Genomic DNA, 20246 nt, shown 5'->3' with positions numbered 1-20246 from the left:
GTGCCGCTCTTAAGACAACATTGGCACTCAAACCTGCCTTTCCATTCCAGCCTTGATTTTACCCTTCAAGTTTTTAGACTGGCCGGGAAATCCTTAGAGAGTACAAGGTGAAATTGCTTTGGTGAAGCCTGAAGGGGCTGGACTCACTCACCTGGTCTAAGTGCAGGGCGCCCTCGGTGAAGCGCTGCTTGCGCAGGTGCTGCGCCACTCGATGCAGGTTCAGCACAGCCTCCTGGATCTCGGCTATCGAGTGCTGGGGTGAGACAGGGGGGAGCTCTTCAGGTGACAACACCTTCCCAGGGCTGTCAATCATGCTCTGGGCATGGTCATAGCTGAGCTTCACGCAGGAGCAGATGACCGTCCTCCCAAACCACTCGTCAAGGATCTGCAAAATTGCCAAGTGGAAATTGATCTGAGGACTCATTTTTTCTGGTGCACAAAAGCTTGGGGAGTTGCACAAACACTGGGAGGAATGACAGCAGACTTCCCCACTACCTGTGATCTCTGAGTGAACATCTTGTCCTACTGAGACCTTCAGGCCTTTTGCCCATGCAGATTCTCTGGCATCTAGTAAGGTGTATATGCAAGTAACAGGTAACAGTGTATTGTGCACATACATAGGAGACTGCTTGGATCTGCCTCCTCTACCTGACTTCCCTCCTCCACAGAGCTCCAGGAACTACAGACCACCTGGGAGTTGAACCCAGTCTGTTGACTCACAGGCTACCAGGTGCAGGAGTGACAACAGGCAGATACACACATGCCAGAGAGGTTCTCCTGCCTAAAACACAGCAGAATGGCTTAAAGTCTGGCCACCAGGGCACGAGGGGCTGGCCTTAAAATCCTGTTTTCTGGAGTACTGCAAGAACCCAAACATCTGACTAGCACTTGTGAAAGTGCCTGAGTAGGACTTCAGTGGGTCTGGAGGAGAGATGGACAGCCACTGACCCCTTGCTTCTCTGATCATGTTCATGGTTCTAGGTCCAAACTCAAGCCAGGAACCTTTCTGGGCTTCCAAACTACTTTGGAATTGAGAGGAAAATATTCAATAAACTGCTTATAAAATTATTTTATTTTAAACCAGAAGCCACTCTCATTTAGAACTCCCTAGAAGAATACTGGTGTAAAAGTAGGAATTCAGAATAATTTCCTAAAGCAGACAGGAAAACCTATTTTCAGCTGAGATATATAAAAGAATCAATCCAACAGCTCATCAAGGCAGTGATAAAGTGCCAAGGGACATGGGCAGAAGGATATTCACAAAAGAGCATTGGCATGAGGGCTCTGGAGACAGATGCAGTTTGTGATAAACCATTCAAAGCACAAGTGCCCAGAGAATGATTGAAGAATTGTAATTCTGCCTTAGCTGCCAGTGCCACCTTACCCCTTCATCAGCCCAACAGGACAAGGTAAATTCTGCAAGTGACAGAGTCCAGGGAGAAGGGTGAGCACTCTATGACAGCCTCGTCAAGGACACTGCTTCAGAGACAAACCTTCCTCTTAATAGGAAGGGACTGATTCCTAAAATACCTTTGCTGCCTCCTTCCCTAATGCATCACAGATGTGCTGTATAACTCAGCAACTCAGAGCTCTGAAAGTCACAGGGCTTTTAAGGTTATTTCTACTTTGAGAGTGCTTTAATAGCAGAAATGCAGCAAGTAGCATCTTGCAATGTAAAGTGCTCTGACCATCAGCTCATGGTTATTCTCCATGTCTCTTCCTCTGTGCTGTGGAGAAAGAAAGGAAGAGAAAGCCAAAAATAAAAAAAAAAAAAGCTCTATGTCCAGCTCCAAAGCTGGAGATGTTGTGACAGTGGTGAGTGGTGGATGGTGGCAGCACCTGCTCTGTGTTCTGCTGCATCTGTTCAATGCAGTTCAGCTTCTTGTGGTGATGGGGGATGCATGTCCAGTAGGTCAGCAGCCCCTGCTGCTTTGGAAACCCCACCAGAGGAATGGGCAAGCTCCCATGGGCTGGCCCATGTACCATGGCTGAGAGATGGGCAAGGCGCAGTGGAGGAGCAACACTTGGGGGTTGTGAGCTGGGACCTAGAGATTATAATGATCAGGCCACAAGATCAGTCTGCAAAGTTTCCCCCATCACAGCAAACCTGGTGCACCCAGAGTTCACAAAGAGCACCAGCATCTAAAGGATTTCTAAAGTTATGATAAGGTTTCCCCAGTTCTGCCTGCTTTTGAGAAAAACCCATAGTCCTGAGCAGCATCCTGTCCTCACTGTCAGTGCTCTCAGGGCTCTCCACCAACAGCTGAGGTTCAAGGGCTGTATTGGGGCCTTTGACTCACCTCCCTTTCACCCAGCAGTGTCAGGGAGCATGTGATCCTGTTTGCACAGAGATACAGGTATACTAACACCTAGAAATACCAGCTTTTAGAAGAATGCCCTCCTGGGCAAAAGCCCTAAAACCACTTTTCCTCTTGGAAAGAATACATTCTTCTCCAGCCTTCACCTGACAGCCACATCAAGTGACCTCAAGTAAGACTGTAACCCTGAAAGGCCTTGTAGGAGAAACCAGTTTGCTGAGATGGTCACAGGCAGTCTGCTCTCCCAGGGACACCATGGCCACAGCCCAGAACACTCCAGAGGTCTGCTTCCTGAGCTGAATGCTACAGTTCCTCTGTTTTCTCACTGGTCAGACAGGGCTGGACTAAGCAGTGCTTGAAACACAATGGATATATTGCATGGGACAAGAGACAAGATGTAATTAAAGGCTTATTTTAATTAAGACTTGACTTTTAGCTGTTCAAAGACAACTCAGAGTCAATAAAAGGTCTACCTAGTAGCTGCTCTTAGAAGGTCCCATGAGCAATCATGCTGTTGCTACAGGAAGGTGAACACTTTTCACTGCAGACAAACACAACCCACCTCAGTGCCAGAGCAGGGATTCACTGCAGAAATACAGAATCAGGACTGCAACTGTATTTTGCTAAGGCACAAAGATAGATTCAGCATCCTTTAGAGCAGCTGGGACAATAATAAGGAGGTGAATCTTTGTGGAAAATAACCAAATCGGCACAAGAAATACTGTCTACAGAAAGACTTGTATATATAACAACAATGGTTAAAAAAACCTCTGAGTACAAAAAGTGTATTTTGCATAGACTAAATAGTGCTCTGGTACTGCCAGTCTTTAGCCCTCCCTGATTAGTAAGGAGAGATTAGTAAGGGGACCCTGTGATCACCAAAGAGGAGATTTTAGGGTAACAAAGAGTGTGGGAGAGGAATAGGGAGAGAAATGAAGACCTGGGGAGTGGCGGCAGGCAGCTGAAGGCAGCTCAGTGCACCAACAGACAGCCTCCACAACTGCTCCCTGGAAATAACACATGCAGAGAGGATGGAGCCATGCCTTTGCTGAAGGGCTATCATGCTTTATTTGGACTGATGTAATTTGCAGCTCTGAAGAGGAATTAAACAGTCTGTTTAGCAGAGAGACCACAGAGGCGCTGTGCCGCATCCACCGCACCGTGCAACTGCCTGCGAGCTCCAGGCAGGCCTGGAGTCAGGAGCACATCTCATCCACCCAAAGCATTAGCTCTGAATTGCTGCTGGAGGTAAGACATTAAATGGTTGGGTGACCTGGCAAGGAGCAGGACATTCTCCATTCCTGAGACTCATACAAATGTTCATCCTTTCCCAGCCACGTTGAGAGATTATTTCAGTTAGAAATTCCACAGTATGTCTTTAGCAAGACAAGACACAGGGACAGTCCTACGTCCTCCAGTATTGTTCACCTTTCCTATCCACCTGAGTGCTGAGGGATGACATTTTTACCACTACAAAAGTAGGGGCTGGCCACGAGGGAGGACTGACCATTAGCAGGATGACTGCCTGCTGCCTAAGGTACCTTGCCTTCCGGAGTCAATTTCCAAATCACAGAGAACGTCAGTCTGTCTTGCATGGGATTGAGACTGCAGAGCTCCTCACAGAGCAGCCTGGGAAGCATTGGGATCACCTGCAAGAGAAGAGAGCCTTGGTGAGACACAAGCTTTTAGTGTGGACAAGCTTCCCTGGCCAGCTGGTAAAGAGAAAATATGTTAAGCTGTCAGCATCACATTCTCTGTGGCAGGAGTGGCCACGTCACAGCTCTGGGATGCATCACCCATGCCAGAGCTGTATCACATGGCAGACAGCGTGCTGGCATGGAATGAGGAAGTAAACCAAATCCTCTGAAATTAGAGGATTTCAGACATGGCTAAGGCCACCAATATCCTCACCAGCCCCATCCCTCAATGAAACCAGAGGCAGTTTTAAGTCTCCAACCTAGGAATCATTCCCAGTGCTCCCCTCTGAAGAATGGAGTAAGCATCCTGGAGTAATCTGCATCCTTGGTTATGCAAACACTTACACTGCAACTTTTAAGGTCACAAAGTTTGCTCTGTTTTCCACTTCTTTGCCACTGCCGCTTTGGCACTGGGAAGAATGAGGAAGGGCACATCAGGAAATTTAATGTTGAAGAAACATGGTCCTGGCAGTCAGGAGCTGAAGAGGTTGGACTGGGGAACTGTGTTTCTTGCTTTCCCACTGAATACCACATAACCAAGAAGTAAATGCAAGTCTGCTCTCTGCAAAGCATAAATGAAACTTCTCCCATGCAACACAGGAGCTGTGCTTGGCTTCAAGATTGAATCATGCTTTACAGCACAGACAGGACCTTGTAGATGCAGGTGAGATAAACAAAAGTACCTGTGTTATGACTATTGACCATGCTGTTTGCAAATGGAGAATGATTACTTTATCATACTCAAAATTTGAACAAAATGTCAGCCAGCATAAATTTCTCCAGGATTTTTTAACCCATGTCCTAATTCCTTACAACTAATCAATATTTCTGCTGCTGAACATTGAATTACCAAATTCCAAATTGCTCACCTGACTACACCAACAAAGCTAAAGCTTTTGAGCATATTCGTGCTGGAGCAAACCTGAGCAGCTCCAAGTGTTTCCACCATACCTGAGTTATTTCCTAAGTGAAGTCTGTATTAAAGATAATCTTTAGCAGCTGCTTAATGAAGCAAAACTCATTATTTGAATTTCACTTCTGACTTCCCTTCTCGTTATTTACCTTTGTGAAGAAGCAATAATTGCCCTCAAAAAACCACTACATTACTCCTCTAGTTTATTTTGAGTGGCAACATGGAATGCTGCTTTTCAGAAAAACAGAGGGAAATGCTCTACTTGTGTGCCATAAAGTAATTTAGCTATTTAATTTAGTTTCCGTTTTGACTGCTCTGTGTGCCAGCCTGTAAATATAGGACCAGCAGGAAGCTGACTGGCATACAAATCCCAGCTCCTCCAAACTCTGACACCTATTTAGTGATTTCACAGATAACTTTTTCTACCTGGAGGCAGGAGAACCACTGTTCCTCAAAACAGTATGAACAAACAGTGTCAGGCGCCCATTTTCTCCTCAGGTGCACACATTTTACACTTACCTTTTGCTCTGAAGGAAAGACTTAAAATATTTAATCACATTTGTGGTTTGGCACCAGAAAATGACTATAAATCTCTTCTAACTGCGGTGCACACTAGTGCCAAAAGGTTAACTGTATGGTCTGGGGCTCTCAGGGAGTCACACTATGAATCAGCAGCCCTGGTTCTCCTGGGAGGTCACAAGGGCACAGCCTATGATAAGCTGTTTCCCACAACACAAAGCCGCCAACTCTGTTATTGCAGTTGCGAGCAGAGCGTTAACAATACTGCCACATTCATAACTCACTGCCCCGGTACGTGAGCTTGCCCATGCTGCCTGCAAGGACCCACAAGGGTATAAATTCAGTGTAAGTGATGCCAACTCATAGCAGAAAAGAGAGAAAATAGCTTTATAGACTCTAGGAAATCCCCGCCTGCCCAAGATCACCCATGACCACCTTAAGACCCCGAAGTTCAGGTCACAGTGAACAAAGTGCTGGCAATTTAATAAAAGCTCCCATGTCCTTTCCCACCCAAATTAAAAGCTGCTTTTCTCTCTCTCCCCAGCTTTGATAATCTGATAATGGTCTGTACTTACTGAATATTTGTGTGCCTTTGCACATCCTCTTTCCCTTCACATCTCCTGGAGCAATACCAGTTTGCTAGAAAAATGCCTGCATGGAACATGAAAGCCCATGCTCGCTTTAAGTGTACTTGAGCAGGATTAATATCCAATTCAAGAGGCTGTAATTCAATGGAAGGGCTTTCAATGATGTGAAACACAAGCAAAGCTTTAACTCAGATCATAATTACAGCATGAAACACTCACCAAGCAATTAGCTGTAACAAATCTACTGTTAGGGAAGCATCAGCCTGTGTTACCTTTGTTTTACAGGAGAGAAACTTTAGGCGAAGTAACTTAACCTAAGCCATGGAAGAAGTCTCATGGGAGAATAAGAATGCAATCAACCTTTTCCTGGGCTCAGCAAACATATACATAACATAATCTGACCTTGCACTGAAGGTATTTCAATTTATTCTACCTTACTGAATCAAAAGAAACCTGTTTCCAACACCACAGCAGTCTTGGCTGATTGCCTCCTGCTTTAACATCACGATTCCTTTTCACCCTCTACATGGAGTATAAACCTACTGTCACAAGGCACAGGAGTTTAAGCTATAAATACACACTTCCTTTTTCCTTAACATGATACAGTCACAGCCTGAAAGGATTCCCAGTAATTGCAAGCCCAGCATTTAACATACAAAGATGTCACAATTGTGTCACACTCAGAGAGCGAGATGTTCCAGGAGTGATCCCAGGGGCTGCCCAGAGGAACTCTGGCAACAGGATTATCTCCATCTCTTTCTGATAGAGACATGGGATGAGAGATTTCCCTAAGCACATCTTTAATGTCCAGATTTTCAAAATACCAGAGTTGTGTAGAATTGCCTTGAATAATCCAGAGGTTGCCCGGCACCTTTTTAATGCTCTGCCCTTCCCATGACTGTCTGCCAAGAGCAGCAGTGGCTGCCAGCTGTCCTGTGGAGTGCCAGGGCATGCAGGAATCCAGCCAGTGAAATGCTGCTGAGGGATAGCACCTCCAGTGGGAAGTGGTTTCCTTGGCAAATTGCTACAGATGTGCCTATGTTGGGGATCACATCATTCAGCTTGATTTTACTGCAGATGGAAATCAAGTCACCTGGGCTTATACAGGGGTCATAAACCTGGAATAAAGGGTTTATAAATGTAGCTGAATCTAGAAACGCAGTTGGAGAGGCCCAGCAGGGCTAGGCAAAAAAATTTCACAATGTAAAAAAGGAGCTACACTCCCCAGGAAATCCTTTCTAATGAATATGTCATAGAAACCAGGGCTTGGGTGGTGAGAGCTTGTCTGGTTTTAATCCCCCTCTATCATTCAAGCTAATAAAAGACATCATCTCTCCCCACAAGCCTAGCAGTGCCCAAGAGATACTGGAAAGGGCACTTCTTTGAGTGGAAGGTTGATATCAATGCTGGCAGCTGCAGATCTGCATTTCAAATCAAACCACAGACAGAGGATTTTTCTCTCCCTATTTCCAAGTCCTAAATGCAAAATCTTCAGCACTACCCTTGAGACTCAGTGGTCCAGCACTGCCTGACAGCCTGCTCCATGCTACTGGTTCTTCCTGCAGGCAGCCCCACATCCCAGAAAGCCAAACAATGGCTTCACTGTGAAACCAAAGTGAGAGAGGGCACTTCTGGGGCTGGGGAGGTCCTACACACCACCATGCTGGAATTATAAAACAGATGGACCTGTGACCATGGCTGGTCACACTGCTTAGCAGCTGGCTCCTCTGCAGGGGAAGATCCAAACCCCTGCTTGTGAGAGCCCTGGGGTTTGTTTTGCTTTATCTCTTCAACTAATAAAGTGCTTCCAGAAACCAAATGTGAGTTTCCAATCTCAGACTCATTCCTAGGGAACTGGGCAGAGGAGGGAGCGAGCACATGCATGCTGAGATGATAAAAGTTCTTGTTCCCTATAAAATCAGAAACATCTGCTGCAGCCAGGACTAACTCATTGGCCAGGTTCAGAGCAGGTTAGCCCAGAGCAGCTCTGATCAGGGGACTCACTGTAGCAGCTTTTCAAGGAACAGAAGGGGAAAACCAAAGGGAAAAAGGAACAAACCCTGGTCAAGCATAATCCCCCATCTTCACAAAGTTACATGAGCAGTTTTGCTCCCTTCAAACTTCAATCTGATAGCATCTTGCTTTGACTGCCCCTTAATTCTTGGGTGGTTATGACCACCACTGACTCCCAAGGTGATCCTTCTCCCACAATCAATCCAATGGGGAGGGATTGTATCAATCAAGAGTTTCCACTAGAGCTGGTAGGAGAAGGCTGAAGTTCAACAGTGGAGTGGACTCAGCAAATCTCTTGCTTGTAGACGAAAAGACACTCAAAGGAAATAGGCAATTTATTTATGAGCCAAGATTTCTCCTCAGGAGTTGTATCAACACTTTCATGAATTCAGAGTTCGAGCAACTCTTTGTTACTCAGCCTGAAATTATCAAAATATCAACACCCTGACAACCTGCTGGTGTCAAAAGTGAATGTCTTGAAGTCCTTGGACTCAACATGAAGACAGGCTTACAGTTCTGATCTTTGATCTCCAGTGTAAAATAGGACCAGTAAAATATTATAGAGATTTATGGCTGAACTCTCAGTCAAGCTGCTTCACACCTAAAATAACACTGTGAGATGTGCCAAAAAAGAGGAAACTGTTTAGGTTTTCTTGCTTCTTAAAACCTGATACATTCTTATTTCAAAACCTTTTGACTTGTATTAAATAGACCACTAGCAATTACACAATAACTCCCCTTCTGGTTCAGGAAAATTAAATATGTGGCTTTATTTAACTTCTTTTGGAGGATTAGCATGGTGCTAACCTCTCGCAGAATCACAGCTGTCTTAGGAAACAGTTTCATCAAAGGAAAGCATATTTTCTACAAGAGTCATGGTACCATCTTGTTTCAGACAGCCTGGCTGTGTTCCTTTGCCCATCCCCTCGCTCCTTTTCATCTCTTGCAATTAAAATTTTGAAAATTTCATCATCTAACCTAGTTTGTTATTTTAAAATGTGTTTTCGGCAGGGCAGAAGTGAGGGTAAAACACCAATCCTGACTGCTGGGCCACAGTGGGTGAAGATGAATTGAAGATTAGGGGCAGCAGGTAACTTATGCTGGCATTGCACAGGACTGGCAGTGCTGCAGGGAAAAGGCACTTTGAAAGAAAATTCAATTAGCTTCTGCATCCAACTAGATTTTCATGAAAAATGTCTCCTTTCTTTATAAAAATCTTCCTTCTTCCTTGACTAAAAGAATCACACGGCCGCAAACCACCAGATTTTGACTTGGAAATGCTGCCACAAGATCCTCCTGGAGTACAGCTTTGCTGCCCCCAGTGACATCCCCCCTAGGCCAGTCCACACCTCCCATCATCGAGTCATCCATCAGAGGGGGAAGCCAAGGGCTCATCACTGGAGAGACTGCAGATTGGGAAGACTGGTGCCAGAACTGCTGTTTCCCTGAGATACACATTGCTTCCCACTTGTGGAGAAGAGCAAGCACAGGAACTGAGCTCTCTCAGCACAGAGCAACTGTGTGCTTTTGGTGTCCCTACTGACCTGGTAGGGACACTTTGGCATTGCTGTCCCACCAGACTCCCTGGGACCCCCAAAGCTGTGCCTTGCTGCTTCTACCCAAAGAAAGCTATGGAACAGCTGCTAAAGGTAAACAGCTTGATATCAAACCATTAGAGCTTGATTCCACTAGTGTAACATAAATCATTTTATCATCCAGAAAGTGAAGAGAGGACACAGGAAGCTACTGAAACAAGCATAATTACAAAAACCTCCCCAGATAACAACCCTGAAAACATCCAGGAAGGGAAGGGACAGGAAGAATCACTCCTAATCCTGAGTACCAAGTAGGACATGTTTATTTATTATAGAAAAGATGTCCTGTCATTCCAGAAGGGGCTGTGGAGACAAGGACTTCAGCCTGACTGAATGGGAGTGTGGGGAGAGGCAGATTAATCTGCTCCATGAAACTGCTTCAGCGCTTCGTGCAGCTGATGCCCCAAGCCTGCACAGGACACTGACAGCCAGGTTTTCCAGCTTCCCCACACACACAGTGCCAGTGGTATCTGATGGGCTACAAAGTGTTTCTTCACATTCAGATTGGCAGATGAGACTGAAAATGAGACAGCCATAGAGAAAGCCTACATATTTCCTTTCCAACAATGTTAAACCTGAACCTGTTCATTTGTAAAGCTTAGAAGTCAACTTCAAACTTGAGCTTAACATTTGATTCTGATAAGCTAAAATCAGTATCATTTCAAGCATCCTTTCATTGCATAATGAAGGAACACTATTCCTCCATTATTTGGGATATCCAGATAAAGTAAGAGTATGAACCTTTTGTTTTACCTCAAGATGTTTGTTTGTTTGAGTGTTTTACACCCTACTCTGATACAATTCCATTTCTCTGAGGCATTAGTTGGACTCTGGGACCAAAGGCAAGACAAAATCCTCCACATCTGCCAATCTGAAGGTCCCAAAAGCAAGGCAGAGGAGCCAGCTTGGGTAGGGTCAGGCTTTGCTCAGGTCAGCACTGACCAAAGTCAGAGGGTCACAAGCTGCTGCTCCACCCCAGCCTCTCTCCATAAGCTCCAAGGTAGTGAGCAGTTATACCAGCTTCTGTGTTTCCATCAACTTACTCATTTTTGTCCATGTCCTGCAATAACAGCCAGACTTTGATTGCAAGCTTCTGAAAACAAACCTTGAAAATGAATATATGGTAAATGGAAGGCACAGTCATCAGACAGACAAAGGAAAAGCTGTCCTTACCTTCTGCACCAGATAGACACTGGTGGCCCTTTCACTTGCTACTTTATCCAGGGCTGTCTCTTCCAGTACGAAGTAGCTCACATCTGCAATGTGGACTCCCACTTCCAAGTTCCCTGGAATTACACAAGGAAGTCAGGCTGTGAGCAGAAATATACTGATGACATATTTAACCCTGACTCCTCTCCCCTGAACCCAACATTTTTGCTTTACACTGAAATCTCACAAAACCAATACTTCTTTCCACTTCTTCCACCTGGGATGAAAACCATGGTCTCTCAGGACCCTCTCAAATTCACCACCACTGTGGCTACAACATACAAGTGAATGTACACAGAAGTGAAACATCAAGTACAGAGGAAATGTGAAAACCCTTCAAAATCATGTGGATAAATCTTTCCAGTTAGGAGCTTGTAATAGTGAGCCCAGTCCTCATCCCTTCACTGCCAGGCAACACATGAAAGAAAGATGGAACCCCACCTCACGAGCACACAGGCAGTGCAGGATCCCATTTCCCTGGTATGGAGCAGTCAGTCCCACACACTTGTGGGCTATCAGAACTGCACCAACCTGGTTGAGCCCAGTTTGCTGCTGGGGACATGGGAAGTCTTCAATTACTTTGGATCAGGCTATGCAGAAGTGCAGCTTTCCACTAGAAGAATATTTCCACCATTACTCTGCCTTTCCTTCAGATTTGGCCTTTTATCCTTTAATTAGAGTCCAGTTTAAAAGCATCTTAAGTCAAAGTTAGGCTGGAAAGGAGTACTACTGAGGTTTATCATGAGGTTTTGGCAGTAATTTGGATTTGGAAGTAGTGATCATCCTCAGCTTTGGAAGTAATTAGTACCTGGGTCCAAGAAATTCGGGTTTGCTAATCCTCAAAGCAGCCTATTGACCTTTGTTTTCTCTGGAAGGACTAGGCTGGATTTGAGGTGCTTATTTGTAGAATAGTTCTAAGTGCAGCGGGTTCCTAATTATAACACTTGGTTCTTTAGAGGAATTCACTAACCTCTTGGTATCTATAAATATTTTTTCTTTCCTTAATTTTTTTTAAGAGACAAAGTAAAAAGATCCCACACTGGTGACAATCCTGTTTATTTATACACCTTGCAAAGAACATTATCAAAGCCTTCTCTCGAGTGTCACGTTTTTGAAGGATAAATGGTTCATAGCTGTTGTCATTAAGCAGTACATGTGCCCGTGTGCCCTTCTGATGGAAACCAGAACAGGATTTCAGCAGAGCAGGAGTGGAAACAGATGAAGAGGAAGCACGAGAGAGTTCAGCCTCCTATTAGTGGGAGACACCCAGCCCACTGTGGCCCAGCTGGGAACTCAGGGAAATGAACAGCCCACCCTGCAGAGCTGCCTGACTTCGTAACGATTTAACCTCATTAAGCCCTGTTTGCACAGCACTGTGAGTACGTAAAGCATAACCTTGCTTTTTGAGCAGCCTTTGTGCATCGACAGAGCACAGATGTAAAGGCAGCAGAAACACACACAGAAGGCAGGAGGGATGGGGTTTAGATGTGCCCACATAACCTCCAGCCACTGGAAGGGCCTGCAGAGACTAAATGTGATGGCAGCAGGGAGAGAGGGCAATAATCCCATTGCACACCAAGGGACAAATTCCACCACTTGTCAGGAAGCTGGGAGCAAAGACTGCAGATTAAATGGTTCACCTCAGAAAGCTGCCTACAGCTGTGTTGTGATATTATCACATGCCTTGAAAGCTGCTCTACATGGATTAGGCATCCAAGCCTGAAACTACTTAGACAGTAAGTCTTAGACCAACAGTTCAACCAACAAGTTTAATATTACACACGCTCGAAGCCAACACACTCAGAAGGTAAAAAAATATTGAATACTTTGAAGTCAATATTGTAACGTATTGACCCTGCAGGCAAATATTGACTAAAGGAAAAGGAGAGGGGGTCATTACATCATGCCTTTAATCACACTTTAATTCAATATGTGCACTGTTACATACATGAACTTTTTGTCCTCGACAGAAAATCGACAAACCAAGAAAAATCTCATTGCATGAGATAATAAAACATGGAGTCAGCCAATGAAAACACACTGAGCAGAGTTAAATTTCATTCAGGTTTCCCACCAGAGCTTCTAAAAGCTGGGGTCAGAGTGAGCCCCTTGCTTTTGAACTTTTAATGGAAATTCTATCTAAATATTTTCTTACATACATTGACATAATGCAAACTGGCAGCTCTTGGGTTTGTCTTGCTCATGTATGAATCACCGTATCTCCCTCACCCCCCAAATATTCAGACCAAGAGAACTTGAAGATACAGCACAGTGATCAACCAATCTGATTTCTCTCAAATCATTGCTTTTGAATGTGCTAGACAAAATACCAGCCTAAGCCTGCACAGAAATACCTGCCTGCTGCTCTCTCCCTGGTTTATTTGCTAATTAAAGTGAAAGAGCATTGTGGATAGAGAAACACTATTCACTAAAATTCTGTTCCAGGTCCACAAACTGTTTTTCTAGTCTCATTAATTTTTATGACAAAGTCACAAAAGGAACATTTCACACTGTAAGTCTCATGTTATTTCCCAAGGAAAAAAGAAAGAGCAGAAGTGGCCTGAAAGGGAAAGCGAATTTAACCAGGAGTCATGGAACAAAAAAGTCTTGTCAAAGAGATCAGAGAAAAGGGGTAGAGGGCAGACACCACATGGTCCACACACCATAGGCCAATACACACAGTCTACTTGACCTCCATTTTGTTGAAAAAAATATACTTTTCCAGCAAAGGGAAACTACAAACTTTGCCATGTAGTTCTCCATTGTGACAGACTTTTTATATCTTAAATTTCTTAGAGAAACAAGTACTTTTACAAACTACAGATTTTTTTCATCCCAAATTCTCTAACAGGGAACTTAAAGCTGCACAACAACTCCTTATGCTAGATATACACTACCAGTATAAGGTTAGGGGTTTTTAAAAGGAATTTACATTAAAATGTGCAGAAGATCAAGCCAGACACTTCATATGCTGCTATTAAAGCAATAGCTGCAGGGAGCATCTATTGCAATGAAAAATGCTGAAGGCACTTGGATGGCTTCTTTAACTCAGGATCTCTGGGACTCTTTCATTTAAAATCATTTCATCTGAAAGTGGATGCAAAACTGTCATACCATTCAAATTCTACCACTGCAAAGCTGCTCTTGGGAGATGTTTAGCAACAGGGAATGCAGTTTAGAATCAAGCAAGGCATGTTTTATTAACCAGCTGAGCCCTGTAAGCTCCTCTCTGCAGCCACAGAGATGGAGACAGGAGCATTGTCTGAATCACACCCCAGCACTGCAACACCCAGTGAAGAGGCCCTTTGCAATGAGGAGCTCTCCTGAGATCTGCAAGCAGAAAGGGAAAGGGATGGGCACTCAGCCACCCAAACCCCCCTTGGGCCAATGCTCTGTGCCAGCAGGACAGGACTTGTCACCTTACTGCAAACAACACAGCTGTGACGCCACAAGCAGAGAGGACTATTTCCCTTTCATTTACCATCACGTGGCTGAGAGAATGGCAGAACAGAATGGACCTCACCAACTCTCTTGGAGCTCACCAAGTGACAGAGCCATGAAAGGCAGGTCTCCCCCAGCACAATGGGCACACAGTGGTTTTAGAGAAGGTTCAGCCCCCTGAGCTGAGGATCTGGCTTGTTTGAACCCACCCCAAAACCTCCTGTGCATCAGTATGATGCTAATATCAAAGGAGAGCAGTGGCACCTTGCAGGAGAACAAAGAACAGGCTGTTTCTTTTTTTTTCTGCTGATGATTTCATTCTCTATGACAAAACAGCTCAGAGAACTTATTTCCTTCTTTATTGAAAAAATTATAAACAAAAAGGGATTACTAAGAAGGAGCTGGAAGAGAAGGAAAAGGCATTTTCAGCCTGTAAATGCTTCATAAGATCTGTCAACCCAGCAGGTCACATCAAGCACTTGCCCCTGGAATTAGAAAGTTGAGTTGAATGCATTTGAACAGTATGTGAGGGAACACACTGGAAGCAAATCCCTCTTCTCTGCCTTCAGCAACCCTACTCAGTCATAGCACAAATCCAGAGATGAAGCAATTTCACTTCAAACCCTAGCATATGTGAATTTTAGGGCCATATAACTGAAAAACACAGCTCTTGAAGGATAAAACATCAGAAAGTACTTCTCTACTATGCAGACACTCCCCCATTTATTTCCATTTCACCTTCCAGCATCATCATTCTCACAAGGGAAGTCAAACATGAGCAAACGTGTTAAGTCAACTTAAAATCAAATGCCAGGGTTTTTGGTACATACTGTTTCCCACACTGTCTTCACCCTTCAGTGAGGTACAGAAGAGTTCAATGCAAATTGCAAAGTGTTTGCTCTATCCAAAAAACAGCCAACTAACCACCTGCTGCCAGAAGTTCAAGGCAGTCCCAAGCTGTTCCCTGGTTAGACCAAACTCTTGCAGCAAATAATTATAGTAGAGGATATGTATTGTATTTAAATATCTGTATAGAGGCTTTGCCCCAGAGGTCCTGGTTGCCCTCGATGGGCTGCAGCTGCGATGTCCTTAATTGGGCTGCAGCTGTAACTGATGAAGATGACTGGGATAAAAGGGGGTGGGAAAGCCAGTCAGGGAGAGCCTTGGAGGGGCTCTGACCTGAGAGAGAACAGCATGCAGAAGAAGAGTCCATGCTGTGAAGATCTGCAGCCATGAGAATACACCCAAGAGGTATGGACTTTAGAAATCTAATAACAACAATATGGGACTCTAGAAATAATAGAAGAACAACAAATAATTACAGCTCTTTCCCATTCCACAGCCCTGGGGGTTTCAGGCTGCTGCTATTATCTGCTAAGCAATATTTAGCACCTTGCAAAAGTATGAAAAACTTGCATAAAGAGAGAGAAATGAGGCCTTTAACCTACATGCACATTTTGGTGCTATTGGCTGTGCTACAGAAGATCAGGAGTCTTTATCAAGGGGAAGGACAGTGTCTGCCACAGAGGGGACAGCCAGAGGGGCTCCAGACCATAAAAGGGTGGACACAAACCTGGTGTAAGTTGCACTGAAGCAGAAATTTGCACCAAGACTTGGGGAAGCTACTGGAACCAGGCCATCACAGACCTTTAACACACACCTTTAAAAGAATGACATGACCCAAATATTTCTGCTTCTCTTTGGTATGTGTATGAACACATGCAGCTCAAGGGTTATAGAAGTGACTATCTTGGGATAGAGAGAGAAGAAAAAGAGAAAAAAGAATGACTGATGAGGAGAGAAGAGCAAGTGGGAAAGCAAAGAAAGTGCTGATGGAGAAGTGGAGGAGAAGAGTTTAATAAAACATAAAAGTGGAACCATGTAAAGAGCAAGTTTTTTGTCTGCTCTGGAGTCTGAAGACAAAGGTGGGTGGCTTTAATTCTCAGCTGAGGTTACTTTTCCACCAAAGGAAGCCCAGATGTTGTTCAAAAACCAGACAGTATGTTTTACTTATTTTAAAATAACAAGGAAAGGGCTTAAATTTTACTTGTATGCCCTAGGGCCATTTTGCTTTTTGAAGACACAGTGCAACTGAGCATAAACCCATTAACTTGTTTACCAAGAAACCAAATTTTTTAAATTATCATATGATGGCCCTTTAGCCAACTGAAATGCAACTAATTGCACCCTTTTTGGGCAAGCAATAGCTTTTTCCTTCTCTAAAGGTCTCTTTCTTGACATAACCTCACAAGAAGATTCTGGGAAAAGGATCAGATCCTGTATCTTGAGAGCAGGCAGGTCCCCAGGGCACAGAGCAGCAACTTTTCCATCCAAACATTTCCATCCACTTAGTAAATGTTGCAACAACTTCAAAACTGGAAAACTGTCTGCCCAAACAAACAACAAACACCTCTAAAGGGTAACAATCAAAAACATGCTGCATGCTATCAAACCACTCTGCTACTGGTTTGTGTGAAAAATGTCCCTCAGAAACAATCAACTTCACCTACCAATGGCAGAGAGACTTAAACCATCAGGAGCAGCCTGGCCAAGGTTTCAAGAAATTTCAACTCTTCCTTGAACTATGCTTGGTCACTTTTCTGGGGTCTGTAGCACCTGGAGAGGTGGCCAAGGTCAGACCCTTGACATTCACATGGCACACTGTGGGAGGGGGCACATGCACTGTGTCAGCATCAGGCTGCAGAGCGCTGGCTGGGTCTGGGCTTTGGCTTTGCTCCATAAATCACAATTAAAACCTTCAATCTTCATCCTCTCCTTGAGGAGCCAGGCTGATGTAAAGATAAAAGCTGTGACTTTTCTCATTTAACTGCTGAAACTCAGGAGTTGGGAGATGGACCAAATCCCCAACATGAGCAGAACTGAGAATGGCCCCAGTTACTCCAAACTGAGAAACAGCATGAGATCACAAGAGAAGGGAGGAAAAAACCCAAAAACATCTTTACATGTTAACTCTCCCCATACTGAAAGTCTTGGCACTTCCTCAACTCCCACAAGCATCTGAGAAACTACTGACAGGAATGGTGACATTGCAAAGTGATGCTTTTAGCAGTTCTAGGAGAAACAAAAAAATATTCAGAGTTTTTCATAAAAATAAACCATAACAGGGTATTTGTTACTTTCTTATTTTCTTCAAGTTAAAAGGTCAATGTTGGACATCATTGAGTCTAAAATACAGAATAACATGATTCTTAAAGTACTGTTTTACTCTGACCTTTGGCCATTTTGTCCCTTGCATCAACTGAACATTACAGAGACAACTACAATTGTACAAACCAATTTGTGACTGGCTCCAGGTGAGCAAAACAAAACTCATCTGTTCATTAAGTGCAGCAAAGGACAAGTGAAGATGAAAAGCAGAAATATTTTCTAGAGCTCTCCATGAGCCATCAGCAATCTTTAAAATAGTTTCAGAATTATGAGACTGTATCTATTACTAAATTAAATTCTGAAAGCAGGTCTTTCATGTGAATTGCATAAAATTTTTGTCTGCAGCAGCTAATAAATTCAGCAATGTCCTAAAACCACTTTATATAATTTTAAAGCCACATTTTATACCTCAAAACAAAGCCAGGACACCTTCACAGGGTGGCACTTCATGCACTGTGCACTACAGATCCCTCAGTTTTACACACAGACCAGCACAAACCCCGGCAGGGAAGGTGACCCACCACATCTGAAGGGGATGCTCAGAGATGGCTCTTGGTCAGCATGAGGCTCTCTCAGGAGAGCAGGAAGGTCAATCCTCCCACAGGAACACAGGGCAGATCTTTGTGCTGGTGGTGTTCCCCAACTTCCAAACTCCCATGAGCTGGAGACAACGATGCTGGCACCAACCAGCTCCAGCCCTCACAGATGATATCACACCACCAGGCAGAGTAACACAATGAGCTGCTTGATGAGCAAACCCACATGAGCTCTTCCTCACCTTGTGACAGAAGATGCTGCCACCCAGAAAGCACCTACTACCAACACCTGTCCTGAAAACTACCTTAAAACCTGATGCAATAACTCTGGAGAAGAATGAAAGAGCCCTTCTGTGTGAGCATTACTACTGCACCATTAAGTTGGATACTTACACAAGGAGGGAATACTCCTGAGGGAAAAACACTAAATTCTCAGGACAGGATTCACACAGCATGTACAATATAAGACATTTAATTGCAGACTGAAGGACACAGGCAATGACACCAAACAGAATAAGCACACTGAATAAGGATTTTTTTCACACTGCTGAGCAAGATACAAGCAGAAAAATACAGATACAAGTGGGGCACAAATATTGCAACAGTAAAAATCAGGAAAGAGCACAGAACAACTGGGGACAGACAGTATAATGATGGAAAACAAAGGGAATGTGACATTCCTTTGATGTATCAAATGTGTCCACTGGAAGACTGAGACCAGACACAGTGGTTCCAGCAATGCCTGTGTCCCACCCTCTGGCCATGCAGGTTTTGTCCCTATTCCTGTGATGGCACCTGCTTACACTGCAGAGGTTCACAGCAGAGCTGGTTTCCTCTGTGCCTGCATGAGTGATAAACAGACCTTGTGAGGTGCCAAAGCCAAAAGTTCCACTCAGAGTTACTGTAAACTATATTGATTTCTTTGCAAGACTCAAGGAATGAGCAACTTAAGAGAAGCTACAAACCCCATACACATCAGATTTATCCACTGAATGCCATCACTAATTATATGGTCACATCTGGGAGAACCTCTGGATGACTACTTAAAACTTAGGCCCAGCATGAATCTTTGTCATGCAGACTCAAATTCAACACTTGGAGGATGGATCTTCCACCCTTCATCAAGACAAGATGTCAAGACATCAGCACACAGAGGCAATGGCTGTGCTGCTGTGACTCAGATTCCTGGCTCAGAAAGCAATCTCTGCTGCTGGGGAAGAGTCACCAAGGCAGACTGTCCTGAGCTCTCTCAGCAGCCTCTCAGCAGTGAGGTTTGCAGCCAACATGATGAAGGTAAAACGACAATTTCTGGTATTCACATCATCAATTGTTTGTATTCCAAGACTGATTCAAGAGGCTCTACCAGGAAATCAGCAGTCTTTGAATTTAAAGAGATGGGAAGTGACACCCAGCAGCTCTGAGATGTATTTTTGGGTGTAGGATATCATCCTGTTCCTGAAATGAAGGTTTAGAGTGGGGAGGGACCAGCCTCTCTCTACTGCTAGGTCAGTCCCTTTTGTGATATCTCTACTGTACTCAGTAATCCAAGGCTGAGTGAGCATTCCAGGCATTCAAAGAGACCTTGGGATGCGGTGCTAGGCCAAACACATACAATGTACTTCCCCAGAACAGCCTTGTCATTTCTTCAACTTCTTTGGAAATAGAAGGAAGCCACTGAGATTTCAATTTTAGCCATCCAATTGTTTTGTTTATTTTTGGAAATATTTCCAAAACATTTCCATCTGCACTTGGTTTTACTCTTTCTGTGTATGCAGCATAATAGCTGACTATCAAGAAATACTGCAATGAATAACATGGTAAGATGTTTTTCCTGTTCCTCTGGGCTCTGAAACCCTGTATTGCAATACATAACAAGTTAAAACAATAAGCCAGTGATTCTGAGGGATTCTGCCCTTTCAGTAAGTTGATAATGAAGATAATATCCAGCAGTAACTCCTTTGCTGCCTACATGTAACAGAACGTGTGACTGAAGATAACCATGTGGGAATGTACTGCCAGCTATTTGTACCCTTCTAAAGTTTATATGCCTCACATAGCTTCTGATTTTCATTTGATACATTCACTGAAAAGTCCTGTTCTCTCAAGGTCTGTCTGGTCATCCCCTATTATTTGTGGTTCTTCTCCAAAGACTCTCCAAGTCCTTGGAGTTCTTTTTCATTAATGGAAATCGTAGGCAAAATGCTTTTAGATCTGTTTGCACAAGAATTTCTGGATCTTCTTTCCATTATC

The 20246-nt window shown here is 44.0% G+C and overlaps 1 protein-coding gene across 2 annotated transcripts in view; it reads right to left on the bottom strand.

Moving 5' to 3' along the window:
* DIS3L2 (DIS3 like 3'-5' exoribonuclease 2) overlaps positions 1 to 20246 on the bottom strand; it is a 180299-nt gene that overhangs the window by 60473 nt on the left and 99580 nt on the right. For both annotated transcript variants that reach the window (XM_036389136.2, XM_036389137.2), the window contains exons 12-14: positions 10816 to 10928; positions 3860 to 3967; positions 152 to 385 (exon numbers count right to left, since the gene is read on the bottom strand). In XM_036389136.2, coding sequence (XP_036245029.1) covers positions 152 to 385; positions 3860 to 3967; positions 10816 to 10928 — 455 coding nt within the window. The remainder of the gene's footprint in view (positions 1 to 151; positions 386 to 3859; positions 3968 to 10815; positions 10929 to 20246) is intronic.

Source organism: Molothrus ater, chromosome 10 (assembly GCF_012460135.2).
Source record: "Molothrus ater isolate BHLD 08-10-18 breed brown headed cowbird chromosome 10, BPBGC_Mater_1.1, whole genome shotgun sequence".
Classification (NCBI taxonomy): Eukaryota; Metazoa; Chordata; class Aves; order Passeriformes; family Icteridae; genus Molothrus; species Molothrus ater.
Note: the sequence above shows the minus strand (reverse complement) of the source record. Positions and strands in the feature narration are given on the sequence as shown.